Source organism: Lasioglossum baleicum, chromosome 12 (assembly GCF_051020765.1).
Source record: "Lasioglossum baleicum chromosome 12, iyLasBale1, whole genome shotgun sequence".
NCBI classification, from domain to species: domain Eukaryota; kingdom Metazoa; phylum Arthropoda; class Insecta; order Hymenoptera; family Halictidae; genus Lasioglossum; species Lasioglossum baleicum.
Window position 1 is genome coordinate 14730591 of NC_134940.1, and position 14791 is coordinate 14745381.

Consider the following 14791-nt stretch of genomic DNA (forward strand, 5'->3'; position numbering starts at 1 on the left):
CTTTTCTTTTTTTCGGAAAATCTCGATAGACACTTGTGCCAGTTGCCAGATTCAGACCATAATGATTTTTACACCAATCTAATAGATAAACGCGTTTAAAAAAAATAATAGTTAAATAAATAAACTTAGTAAATAAGTAGACGAACGAAATTCGCAACGGTCTAGCAGCACTGTATTTTACAACAGTTTTTCTTGAAACAGAAAAGATGTAGTACTCATTGTATACAGTTTCTTTAAATAGATAAACTTCATAAATAAATAGACGAACAAAATTCGCTACGGTCTAGCAGCACTGTATTTTACACAACAGTTTTCCTTGAAACAGAAAAGATAGTAGTACTCACTGTACGAACAGTTTCTTTAAAAAATTGATCACGCTAATGTTTCTTTCCAATTCGCTAATATTCATGTTTTGTGTTTCAGGTACGTTCTATTTTTCATTACGGATCACCATGCCGAGGTGTTTCGAAACAGGCCTGATACGCAGGAGGTATGTAATGCAATAACAATACCATGTCGTCAGTACCAAAATTGTCTGCATTAAGGTGGAAGCATAGTCACGTGACTTTCGTGTAGGGAATTTTGCAAGGAAATAGAATCTGACTAGATTTTTGGGCGTGGTTTTTAAAACGTTTTTTTAAATATATATTTTTATTTTCTACTCTTTAGTCTGTTTTAAATGGAACATAAGATATAGTAATACTGCTATGAAATAGTAAGATATAGAAACGCAAGAGATGGAAATACGCGAGATAGAATGAGGGGATGACTCCGAGAGACGACGTCTCTTGATGGAGTCCGAAATTGTCCGAAATGGAACTGAATGAACGGAACACCACAACCATACTGAGCTCCTTCGGTGCGAAGTGGGTCAGTGGAGTGGGAACGCGTAGTGGAGTAGGGAGCGCTGGCGCGTGGAGTGGGGATCGCTGAACGCGATGATGTATTACCGAGCGTCGCGGGACGAGGTGTGACGGTTAATATTAAAATTCTTTTTTCTCCTGAACGCACAGTTTCCTTTTTAAGTTTCTTTTTTAATATTGCATTGTCATCCAGTTGTGAGCTATTACAAGATTTGACGCACACAACAACAACAATAACAACAACGACAACTCGGCAAGCTAATATAAGCGTGGTGAAAAGGTATTCTAGGGATCACGCTTAAGTGAGACACCCTGTAAACTTTTGGGTTTTACAATTGTTTCGGAAAGTGTGGGCTTAGACAACATTGCAAACACAGGGTAAAATAGTAGACACTAAACGAATGGAACTGCGCGTGTGGGTGCGTGCGTCTGGTCGGACAGACTTAGCGCGCTATATCCACGGATGATCCAGATTGAATCCGAATCGAATCCAATGAAACTCGGTCGAAGCTCGGTGGCGATTATTTTAAGAAGAATCATTTTCGGCGATTATTTATGGAAGTCACGCTCTTACCGCGGGGCACACGTGCGCATATGAAAATTGTCAGAACGTGATGGTGTGCTGGCACGTTCGACCATCCGCCCACGGAAGCGGCGGTATTATTGTCCATTAACCATTCTTCTACTGGAAATCTGTAGAAATGGCCGGCGCTCGGTTAATATTCGACGCGGTTGCGTATGACCGAGAATTCGGAGAGCTTCTCTGCAGGACCACGTCGAACATCGCTGGTTCTTTCCATGTATCGGGTGTTCCGGAACTATCGAGCACGTTCAACTACTTTATCGAAGCATCGAGATTCCGCTCGGAGATTCGTTTTATCGCTGGAACTCGTCGAAAATCTAATTAATTCCTCTGCGCTGCGCGGAAACGCTTGCGCAAAAAGATATTCTCTTCGCACTTGAATTCGACCAGTCTCGTGTCTTTTTGTTTAAATTCGAATTAAATTCCCCGGTGAGAGAGTTACAAAGTCTGACAATCGTGTTTCTATTCCTTTCGCCAGCTCTTGGAGTATCCTTGAAACAAGAATTTATAGGGCAACAAAGGCAATTCTGTTTTACTCGTAATTTTATCTGTTAAATGGGTTACAGCAGAATTATAGAGAAAATGATTTTATCCAGAAGAATGGATCAATTTTCACCTGGAGAAACGAATATTCATTTCAGCATAAAATTGTATTACGAATATCTCGTTTAATAATTATATATTATTTTAACGAGGCTGAACATATATAAATCTTCATTTGTAAAAATGAATATTATATCAGAAACTCTAAATAAAGGTACTGACGGAAGATCGAATATTGATATTTGATGCACGAAGCTTTTCGGTGCTGTCGCTGTACCTTCCATTGTGTTTCTGGTGACACGGAGTTTCTTTCTATCAGCGCGGTTTGTTCGTTCGATTTTCAAAAAGTGGACGTTTGTATTTCGCGAAAGCGACAAACCGTTTTGAGACGGAGGTCATAAATTTCAAAGCCCGGAAATAAACGCGGAAAAGAAGATTTAGGAGCGCCGGAAATGAGTATAAACGAGTTCCCATGAAGCCTCATTCGAAACGAGGAAAAATGGTTTAAGCGAAAACGTTACTCTCCAGATTAATTCCGAATTGCACCGTCGACGATGGATCGCGAACAGGCAAATATCAGTGTGTATTTGAACAGGTCGGAAAAGGGTTTCACGAAATTCGCTTAATATTAAACGCATTCGTTACTGTCGTCTCATGTACTGTATCGCTCTGAATTATTATTCGAACGACTTTAATCATATAAAACAATTTCATATCGATGTTTTCTTGCTTTTTATTGAAGAGTGAGCAAAACTATTTAATATACTACTCTGAAACTATTTAATACAAGTGTTCAACAATGTTTTCGACCCACTTACATCTCGTAAATATGAACAAAACATTATACAGTGACTCCCACTAATATTCGGACACTCTTAAATACACCATAACTTTTTTAATATTGGAATATACGATTTGATATTTTTGGCGAAGTTAGGACAATTGGTTTGCTACAGAACGTGACAAAAATTTTTGAAAAAAATTGAAAGTTGTCGGAGAATTGCAGAGAAAATACTAAAAGTTGTATTTTTCAACTTTTTTATGTGGGCTTATATGGAAAATTTAGAAGACACGTTTCGTAGATCTGTATCAATTAAACATATTCTGAAAATTTTATCAAAATCGGTCGACGTGCAACTGCACAACTGCAATACTTCTAAGGATTCCTACATCTTTCAATGCCTGTCGTTTTTTCCCGCATCAACCGATTTCTATGAAACTTTCGCAGTGCGTATAATTGATACAGATCTACAAAACGTATTTTTTAAAATTTCAATATAGGCCCGTATAAAAAAGTTGTAAAATGCAACTTTTCGTATTTTCTCTACAATTCCGACCAAATGTAATTTCTGAAAAAATTTCTTTTCACATCCTGTAGTAAACTAGTTGCTTTAGCTTCCCCCCAAAAAAGTTCAAATCGCATAGTTCAATATTAAAAAAGGTTGTGGTGTTTTTTAGAGTGTCCGAATATTAGTGGGAGTCACTGTGCATGTAACACATCACCGTAAACATTGCAAACAATGCATTCTTTGGGCATATTCCATTTTTAAAAATTGGCTGAAACTTTGGACATTCTTATTTTTATAAAGCGATATGAAACAGTCAATTTTTACAACGCGTTTACAATTTTATATTTGCCCGATATCGTTCTTCCAACAGAACCGGTACGGAAATTCAACGATTAATTTCTGCGTCGAATTAATTCTCCGCCCTTCTATTAATTTGACACGGAGGGACAAATTGAGCGGAGAAAATACGGGCGGATGGGGGCGTGCAGTAATATCCTCTAATTCCGTCGAAATTTTACGATTCGTCAGTGAGCGCGTTGAAGCGCTAACGATTCCCATTTTTCCAAGAACAAAGTGCCCTAGTTGCACTTTATATGAGTCGTAAGAAGTGCCGGGGACTAAATCCTAGTGACATTAAGAGGCTTTGTAATCAAGCGAGTTACGATGCCCACATACCTTCTCCGGATGAAAGGAGAATCAAGCGAACGTGAGAAAAAGAGGAACCTGCGGGGGAACGTAGGGGGACACGGAGCGGGGTGGGGCGGGGAGGAGGTAGAGAGAAGGGGAGGTACAAGCGAGAAAAGAGAGAAGTCATAACTGGAGAGCGGCACAGTTATCGTATATGGGTACAGATCTCGGTTCTAATAACCGCATGTACAGCTACGTACGTTCTACATAGGCTATCACGTACAGATGAGATCCTACTTACCCCCCCCCCCCCGGCTGTAACGCTTTAAGATACATACATACATACGTACGTACGTCGCCCTAGCGCGCTCCGGCCGTGTGTCACTGATGATGATGTTGATGAACGGCTACGACTGTAATTTCTGCGGTAACGCCCCATTGCCTTGCAATTACTCGCGCGAAATGAAGCGGTCAGTTTATGTGTTCGTGCGGCGTCCACGGTGGTGCTTAGCGGAATTAAAGACGCGCCGGAATCAATTGCGAGCCGCCGCGTTTTCTGCGAAGTTTACGGATTTCTGCCTCAGCAAATACCGCCCCCCCCAGTCTGCTGCTTCTTTTTAATTCGATCCGTATGTGCCTTCTTCTTCCCTTTTTGAAGTGAAACTTCTTTGCTGAGTGGGCTACAACTTTCTAGCGTTACGGAAGTGACGAAATTTCGCGAATAACCTCGAATAGCTTGACAAGTAACATTTTCGTAATTAATTCACTAACTTTAAAGACTCCATTGGTGAACTTTTAAGATTGTAGAATGTAGACTATGTCCCCGAGGTGGTCCGGTGAAAAAAACATTTTGCATTTTTTTATTCCGTACGATTTTATTTGCGAAAAATGAATTAATTCATGTATGTTCACCGATTACTCCGAGATGGATGGACCAATCAGGACGTAACCTTCTACATTTTCCCTTGAAAACAAATTTTACATTTTTTAATTCTTTGCGGTTTTCATTGCAAATAATCAATAAGACCGAAAAACCATCCTTCGGTGTTCTACAAATTCTACTCGTTCCGCTAAAAAGTGTGAAATAATTTCCATTTAATTTATGTGAATACACACGAACTTGAATACCATACAATTTTTTTCGGAGGCGGCGCATAATTGCAAATTTTCGACACTGGAAATTACGGAAATCCTTAAATTCTTCTACATATGCTTTCACATATTAATGCATCTTCTCTTCCCACCTACTGATTTCCAAGTCCATCGTATTCCAATGGAATCATAATCAGCAACATCTGTCATTTGGAAAATTTTCAATTTTGCGCCGCCTCCGAAAAGATTGTATTGTATTTAAGTTCGTATGTATTCGCATAAATTAAATGGTAATTCTGTTATACTTTGTATGTAGTACGTTTTTTCGGAGTCGGATTAATTTTTTTTTATAAATTTCTTTTCAGAGTCATGCTCGGTCGACAGCTCGAAAAAATTAGACTTTCGCGATTTTTTTGGTTAAATTTATGTCCCTTTGAATAGTCTGAAGATGAGAAAGAGTCCATCAGTTTTTAAATACTTAAAATTATATGTTTTAATTAAAAAAACAAATTTGTATCTATTGTATGGTTACATTTACATTAGTGCTTAAATCGTTTGCAAAAGATCAGAGTTTTATTTCAGTCTGAAAAAGGCATAACATTTATAGACAATTGCTTTTGTTTGAAATGGTTGCAAAGTAAGAGGAATTTAACAATATTTCTACTATATAAAATCATGTTTTCCTAATAGTATCTGCGGAAAAGCTGAGCTAGATATCTCGAACAAGTGGCAGCCATTTTTGCGAAAGATTATATTCACTGTTAATAATTAGCACGTTGAATGCCGTGAGAATTTCATGTGCTTCACACAGTTTCACCTATTTCATTCACAAAAGCCAGCCGCGCTCTTAATAACAATTGTCAGGTGTTTAATAATGAAGCTTCCACCTTACGCTATAATTTCGTTTCAGTATTAATAAATTGATATTCAGTGGCATTAATTTTACGAGCATTTTATGTCACCGGCGACCCACGTGATATTCAACGTGCTCGAATAATAATTTTCTTATTGGAAAATATTTACCAAAGTGAGAAATTAACCTGCGGTAAAATTCAAATTGGAAACTTCACAGAAAAAACTTGCGACTTTTTCCCCGTGAAATGAAACGAGCTAAAAAACTCGAGCTCTCGATTGCTCGTCGATTTTTATCTGTGAAATAAGTCCGCGAAGTTTGAAGTAAATCGATCCAGCGGTTTTTGAGGTACGGTTTTTGGAAATGGGATTTCGAGAAATACGAGCTCAAAGTGCTGTGAGACGTGCTTTCTCGGACATACTTTAAACGTTTGTAACTTCGTCGGTTTCATTCGGTTGAAACTTCTGAGAATTATTACAGATCAAGAAAATGTCAAAACTTGGCGCAGCTTCTTTAGTTTATTGTTTCTAATAAACACATAAATTTCGAACTTCGTGGCCAAGTCTCTCTGTTTGTTGGAGAACACAGACACATTTATTGTGCTTAAAAACAGGCGAATAAATTTACAGCATGGTATTACACGGTACATGATTGTAAGATGTTATCGCGTACGAGTTTTTTCCTGTTAATTAACGAAAAGTCCTAATAGAATTCGGTCTTCCACAATATCCATTGTGTCCCATTGTTTGCCAAACTTTATTTGTTCATTCCGTAAAATCGGACGGAGATTTCAGCGAAATGAATTAAACCGAACAATGAAGTTCTATTCGGACATTTTCTCTGCACGTACCCGGACTTGGAAATTCCATAATGGATTGGTCGAAATTATAATTAAGTTTCATCGAGTCGTCATTGAAATTTTAATTAAAAAGCGTTGTCCAGCAGCGAAAACATCCAGCGGAAAGGTAGCAGCTGAATCTGCGAGTGTGTAGTAACACGAAATATACGGGCAATCGCGAATCAATATTTCTGCGCTCGCTGCATTTACTTACATGAAATTATTTCGCTGGCCGATTGGAATTTTCTGTTGGCGGTAGAATTTCATTTGTACGATCCAGTCGGAGGAGAAACACTATGCATAACTGCCTCGTAAATTTAATTAGAAGTGCGCAAACATTTACCGATGCACAATAATGTTTGATGCATTACGAATTTGGATATGAATTTGTGACAACCGTTCTTATCGAACTTATTCCTCCTCCATTTTACAACGAAGCTTTGGTACCGAGAAATATTTTGGGTTCGTAGAAAGGCAAATAAATTATATTAACAAATTCTACACTGAATAACGAGACTGAAAAATATTTGTGCAAATACATTTTTGCAGAAAACTTCAAAGAAACTGAAGTCAAATGAAATTTTCTTTTTGTTTGCTTTGAATGAATGAAAAATTTAATGAACTTGCATGAAATATATTCTGTAATCCTTTGAAGACTCTTATATGCATGCATCTTGAACACATTTTAGTAATTGTTTAACCATAATTGTGCTTTAATGAAGCGAACAATTTCATTGAGGTTTTTTGATAAGTGATGCGGATATTTATGTAAAATAAAAACTGTTTACCTGAATTGCGACAGGCTGGGGTGAAATAAATATTTAATTTCTTGTTGAATATGTTTAATAGATTAAAACTAATATAGTAGTACACTTAATACACTAATATAATAATTAGACTGCGGATCTGTATGCAAAATAAAAAATGTTCACATCGATTCCAATACTCAGAAGCTAAATAATAATATCCTTCTTCTTTTAATTATTTCATTAAGCTGAGACTCATACGATGGTGTTTTTAAATTTTTTAAATTGTCCACTGCTTTAAATTCTATGCACCAATTTTTGTTACAAAAGCATAAAATCCGCAGTCTAATAATAACAATAAAATTAATATGTATAGTTGTATACTAAAATTCTTCAAATCTTTTTACTGTCAGAAATTACATCTACCCATTTTGATCATAAATGCATAAAATCCGCAGTCTAGTGATCACGTTGTATTGCACACCCTGTGTATGCCCTTGAAAATACTGCGCCTTCGTTTCGGGGGGAGTGTTCTCGGGCGACAATAAATAAATAGCGCGGATAATTAGGTATTCTGTTTACAGTGCTCCACCCCGTGCAAAAATATTCTAAAGGGGCGGGACGACGTGGCTGACAAATCGCAAATCAAGGTGCCCATTGTAAGCAGCCACTTTAAAAATCAGTCGCAACCGCCCATCGCGCTGTTTACGGTGTCGCAAATCCTTCTACGGGTGCTGAACCCAAAATGGGTGCGGACTTTGGTGGATTCTTCGACTGAAGCACCTTAGGATTTATGACTGAATTGAGTCATGAATCGCGCAGGGACAGAGTCGCCAGATTGAGATTTGTGTCCCCACTCTACCTTACTCTTCCCCTTCCACGACGCTACTCCCCACGCTTCCGCCCGGTCACGTGACGCGTCTCGTCTCTGTCGTGCATGTGTCACGTGTCTACTCCGGTACTGGCAGAGAGGGGGTATCTTTTCTCCCCTCAATTCGTGCTCTCTCCCCTCATCTATGTAAATATGAATTAATTGTTTCGTAACATTTATGCCATTCTTTAAATTGTCAAGTAATCTTACAATATATATATGTCAGTTGGAAATTTGTAGTTAAAAGTCGCAGAGTATTCGCCTAGTAATGGACACTTAAGACTTTTGAAGGATATATTGGGGCACAACAAAAATCCGTTTCAACCTTTAGGTTACGATTTTACAGTGACGAGTAATGGCGCGTAACGCCGGAAGGCTTCAAACTAGGTTGCATTCGTGACAAGTAAAATTAACATTCAGGGGTATCAGCACGAGCTTCATGAGCCCATTCTTGGCAACTCAAGCATTGAATCCGTTCGTTATCATCGCTCTCTAAGCAAATTGCACATGAAGTCTCTTTGGCGGCGCATCCGGCGAAATGGCTTAGCATTGAATAGTTTCCAAAGGTTTGATTTATTTTCTTTATCTTTCGTGAGTCATTAATTTTAGTGAATCACCGTTTATTCGGAGCTCCAATTTCAATATGTACTAAAAAAAGGTCACCTAAGCAGTCCTTTTTTAATCCTCATCCTCTCTGGTAAATATTAAATCATTTCTCGTCTTACATAACAAACAAATTTGTTGTTCCTTTAATATTGTGACGATGGTTTATACAGGGTGTTTTTTGCGTTTAAAGGTATCTGTAATATTTTTGATGTGTCAAAACGAATTCATTCGTGTACGACGTGATGACCTTCGAGATCACACAAGGTCACAAATGGAAGGAATAATTCGAACCTATATTCCTGTGTAGAACTGCCTGGTATGTTAATGCAGTAAAGTAATTATCTGCATTATTTTGTTAGAAATGAAGGTGACCTTCAATTTTTCTAATGGAATACATTTTTTTAATCATCTGGAAGATGATATTTTGGATACCTGTCAATATTCCGAACTATGCCACAATACTCTTTGTTTAACTTCATTGATTACAGAGCAGCTAGGTGGATAGTCGCTATCTACACGTAGCTTTGGTCACACACACGCTCAACATGGACAGTCGTTGTTTACGTCCGGAATTTCGGTGGATGCTCGATCGTTTATGTAGACTTTTCGGTGTCTCCTCTCTATGCATCTACGAACATTTCATCCGTAATTATATACCCGCTTTGTAACGGCAGGTCTGGATACAAAGGTATGCAATATTCCCATATGAGTTCCATTCGGCATGTTAGCCATGCGCAATCCACCTACACTTCTTTACAAAGCGTTGCAGACTCCAGCAGCGATGTCAAACTTCCCGTAGTTTGTTGAATACTCTGTAATAGTGGAAAACGGTGTAAAACTTGCCGTAGTTTATCTTCTACGAAGCGAGTTTCCGGTTTTCACTGATTTTTCACCGTGGCTCGCAGACTTCTCTTCGTTCGGCTGTCTCACAAATAACGCTGATCCATGGATTGCCCCTTTTTAGAGAGCTCCGATCCCATTGTTTAGATGTCGGTAACTAGACTGCGGGTGTTCTACGATTTCCAGTTTTTTTTTTTTTAAAAAAAAAGAAAGTTACAAAGCGAGACGTCTATACGGAACATAGAGTTAAAACAGTTTCGAAACATTACAAGCATTTTTGAAATTTGATTACATTGTTTACTCCATTGCAGTTTACTAACGAGTGGTGACATTTGGTTTTCATTAATATTTTCAGAAATTCGATTGAATAATCACTTCCTACGAATAAGAGGAAATAATAAAAGTAGAATACACAAAATAAATAACAATAAATTGAAATAAATTAAATGCTCACTATTCTGAGAGTTCTTCAAATAGAATACTGTCTTAAAAAAAGTTTTCTCTAATAATTAAAATATTTTATTTTTATTAGTGCACGTACGATTTGAAATAAAATAGACTGTTTACTATTTACTGTTTGAAATAGTGTTTTACCCAGCTCTGGAAGAGAGGAGACACTTTAAGACTTGTGTCCCCACTCTACCTTCCCTTTCTACGCCGCTATTCCCCATGCTTTCACCTGGTCACGTGACGCGGCTCGTCACTGTCGTGTATGTGTCCGATACTGTCAGAGAGGGGGTAACTTTTTCCCCTCAGTTCGAGTTCCCTCCCCTCACGTGGGGACTCTGCTGGCGACTCGTGGCAACAAAAAGTTTCTCGTAAATGCCACGTGCAACGGAACTAGTTCGTGACAAAATGGATTCGCTTGTCGGCTTAAGCGATTTCATTCTAATGCGGCTGGCCCTAGGCGGAAGGATCTTGAAGTACGACATAATACACGAGCAAACGGGTGCACGGCATCGATGGGGCGGAGATTGAAACGTGTTATGCGAGATACAGGGCTTTGTGGTAGGCGAAGAAGGTCGCTTAACGGGGCGGGAGAGTTCGGCGATGTAGAAAAAACATTATGTGACAGGCTGGCCGCTTTTATAACAAGCACGATGTATGTGTTGATCGTAGAAAAACGAGCTTGAAAAAGGATACGCTCGCCACATACGCTTCCTAGTGACGTACTGGAAAAGCCGATACCGTAATTTATCTCGTTCAGCCGCGTAATAACTTTCGGGGAATTCTGTCAGTTCCTCCCACGAACTTGGAATTTTCAAGAAATATTTTTCACGTAACACGGAGAGATCGCCGTCCGATATTTACTTCCGGAGATATCCGTAATTAGTATTTATAGGATGTCATACTAAATTGCAAGCAGTTTTTATTTCCCCGACATGGTCGCTACATTGTTTCTCGTGTCTCAATCTACAGACTCAATAGTTGATCCCTCGCTAGTTGATCTAGAAATCTAGATTATACTATACATAGACGATAAAGAAAATTTATATTTAAAACTTTAATTTTATTTATTGTATATGTTAGGTCACAGCTTTTTGTTCTCTATAAAAATGTATTAATCTATGTATCAGGACGTTAAGTATGAAACTTGACAAATGTGTTCAAAATTTGTGTTTTATTTGTCAAGTTTTAATTTAATTTTAACAAGGGTTATTTTAATTTAAATGTTCCTAAGAAGAATACATTCCTCCATATTTTCTTTATAATATTTAAATTCAAATAACCCCGAAACTAATCACTTTGAATAACTATTACTTATTAATAATAATGACGTAACTCAAGGTGGTAATATCTGGTGTCCCACCCTGTATATTGATAAGATATAGAAAATGCAAAGTGACTTTCCTACGACGTTCCCACTACAGTCACAGGGCTGGCGTTGTATTGTGATATTTAATAGAATACTACATTTATTTCTGATAATTTGTTTATCAAACAAGTTCACTGGTTTATAAGAAAGAGGTTTATTTGTTTGAGAACCTGTATTACGGAGGCACGACATAGCTGAGTAATCTGTTCGTGAGAACGCCTGCGACTAGTCATAGATTTCCAGAAGTCTGGCTCCACGCTAAACTAAATCACTTTCGCAAAACTGTTTCGATTTCTGCGAGGAGGATTGCCCTTTAACTCGACCGGCCGGCTATAATAAGCGACGCGGAGCCGCCGTGTCGAGGCACATTGTGGCATTATGGCGAAACCTTTCGTGATATGTCACGAGGAAACCGAGAAACGGGATCGCATTGCTCTCCGGACTGCTTAGATCTCTGTCTGCAGGTATACGGGGTATTACAACCCTGCAAAGAACTGTTAGGTATTAATCAGTCAGATCATAATGGAACTTGGAAAATTAGGCTGCTCTAACAAGATTGGCCCGATAGTTCCTATGGCTACATATCGTTCATTCACAAGAAAAGTGACACGAGTCAAAAAAATGAATTTTACAGGAACAAAAATATCTGGTTTTCCTGTTTGAAAGACAAGTTATGCGACAATCCAAGTATTAGGTTGTAAAGAAAGAAATGCAGGATTTAAACCATGTTTTTAGTGTTATAACTCACATAAGAAACAATTTTTTAAAAATTGTTTAATGAAAACAATAATATGAAAATTAATTTTGTAGAACATTTAATATTGTTTGATAATGTAAAATTAAATTATTTTAACATAACATAAATAACATGATTAATTAATAATAAATAACATAAATTTGTAACATTAGAATTGATTTTAATATTACTGAGGGGAATACAATTAAAATTAATATTTTACAGGGAATTTAATATTATTTAAAAATATAAAGCTGTGCATTCGTTGGCTCCTCCTTCGCCCCATACTTCGTTGATATTCCGAGCCGCTTAAATAAAATAAAGCCGCTGAAATAAAAGCCAAATAATTTCATAAAAATTTGAATAAAATTAAACATCAAAAGCATAGTTAAATAGAGCGTAAAACAAGCTCTAAAATGACACGTAACTCATTGAATTAAGGTAGATATTTATTGGTATAAAATTGCAATTGAAACAAAGGAACAGAAATCCTGCATTTCTTTCTTTACAACCTAATAAAAATATCGTTGACTCGGTAGTTCCAAATAAATACGAGAATTTAAGTTTCTGACCGTGGACCATACATAAAAATGTTGAAAGCAAAATAACCCTTGTTTTCTTTCTCCTTGAACAACACAATTGTTTACGAAATAAAAGCATCAAGCGATAATATTATCAGGAACAATCCAGCTCGCAATTAATTGTGTTCAGCATTTAGGTACTTACCTAATCATCACTTTGATGGACCACAATGTAGCTTGATCGCAACTGTACTCTAATCCATAAATCAGACAACTAGCGTATGATAAATAAATTGGCTCCGGTGGTGGGGATGATTGAAACGATCTCGGATTTTCATATTTGAAGAGCAAAGGTCATGACACAATTAGAGCCGGCGATGTTAGCCGACTCTTCCGGATTAGGGTGTGTCCATCGGCGATGATGGATCTTAAAATCTGCGGAGCGCGAGTACGCTTGTAGCTGATGTTGTCTCGACCACTTTCGACTCGTGCGCGTCCGCACCGTTAATCGTCCCACTGGTAAATTATCATGCTCCGCGCGATCTTTAATATGCGCCGCTAATTGGAAGGTTGTAAAAGCTGTCTATGCCCCGAGAATCTGCATATGAATACTACCCAACCGAGATGACCCGTTTCCTAATATTCTATTCATTATTCCGAATAATAGATGTCTGCAGGTACAAGCTAATTCCTGTTGTTACGTGCACGCGAAATAATTGTTTGAACAAGATTCCATTTTATTAGAGCATGAACGGTTGAATTTACTACGCCATCGCCGCGCGTCGGATCTAAATTTTATATTTTGCACTGATTAAAATTACAGAGATGCTTTCGTGAACGAATATGGGCTACCTGGGATAGTGAATGAACGTAATTCCTAATATTTACGGTGCCAACTTTGTGTGAGAGTTTATACAGTTGCAGATGTTTAACACTAAACCTACCACTGCCGGTCAAATGACCGGTTTTATATGTTTAATTTCACGTTTATCGAAATTATTAAGTTGCTTACATGGAGATTGTTTCGATCGATTTCTTTGTCCAAGCACATATTGTAATAAAAATGACAAAAGATCTAAATAAATAAAGAGATTCATGTCATTTTTATAAGCTAAAACATTTTCATCGCTTTTAGTGCTCGGTAGGTTCAGTGTTAAAGTGATATTCTTTCTTTTTAGAATCAATTCGGCACCGCATTAATTTATTTAGAATTTGTTCGAACGACATCGCACGTATTCAACCCTCCGTGTGCTAGCCCAGAGTCATTCGTGACCTGTGACGGTAACGGGGAAATTGAGAGGAAATAGTTACCCTCTCTCTCTCTGTCACTACCGGATTAATCACGTGACATGACACATGCACGACAGAGACGAAACGCGTCACGTGATCGTGGTGGAAGCGTGGGGATGGTCGCCGTCGGAGAATGGGGGAATGGCGTCACCAGTTGATCTGCTGATGAATTAGAAATTGATGATCACTTTGGGCCATTTTTCGTTCAGTCCCATGCCAGACTTTGACAGTCAAATATTGTTAAATTTGCCTTCTAATATTTTGTAATGAACAGACTGCGGATCATTGTGCAAAATCAAAATTTCCTGCGTTTGTTGCAAGAAACAGAAGCCATTTATAATTTTATTTCTTGATTTAATCATTTGAGTATAGGTTAAATGTAATATATCGATACTCTTCAATTTTTAGTAATGAAATATGGCTACGCATATGTATCTCCAAGTAGCAGATAACGATAACAAATTTCGACAGAATTTCTCATAAGTTCAATCGATTAATCATCTTTTCCGATAAAAAAGATTTTATCTTTGTATTCCAAATTGCAGGAATTAAAAAAACGATTTCCGATAGGTACACTATACGTATGTACAATATCCAATCATACTGTCCAATTATAGTGACGACTATTCAATTAGTAGATACGTCGTAGTAATAGCAGAGAAGCAGGAAGACAAATT

At 37.7% G+C, this 14791-nt stretch overlaps 1 protein-coding gene across 7 annotated transcripts in view; it reads left to right on the top strand.

Annotated features, from left to right (window-relative positions):
- Positions 1 to 14791, top strand: part of LOC143214010 (CCR4-NOT transcription complex subunit 6-like) — a 591839-nt gene that overhangs the window by 120250 nt on the left and 456798 nt on the right. For 4 of the 7 annotated variants that reach the window (XR_013010084.1, XM_076434476.1, XM_076434475.1 and 1 more), the window contains exon 5: positions 424 to 490. The exons of the other annotated variants lie outside the window; for them this stretch is intronic. Coding sequence is in view for 3 of the 4 variants with exons in the window: in XM_076434476.1 (XP_076290591.1) it covers positions 424 to 490 (67 nt within the window). In the remaining variant the exon portion in view is untranslated. The remainder of the gene's footprint in view (positions 1 to 423; positions 491 to 14791) is intronic. 7 annotated transcript variants of the gene reach the window in all.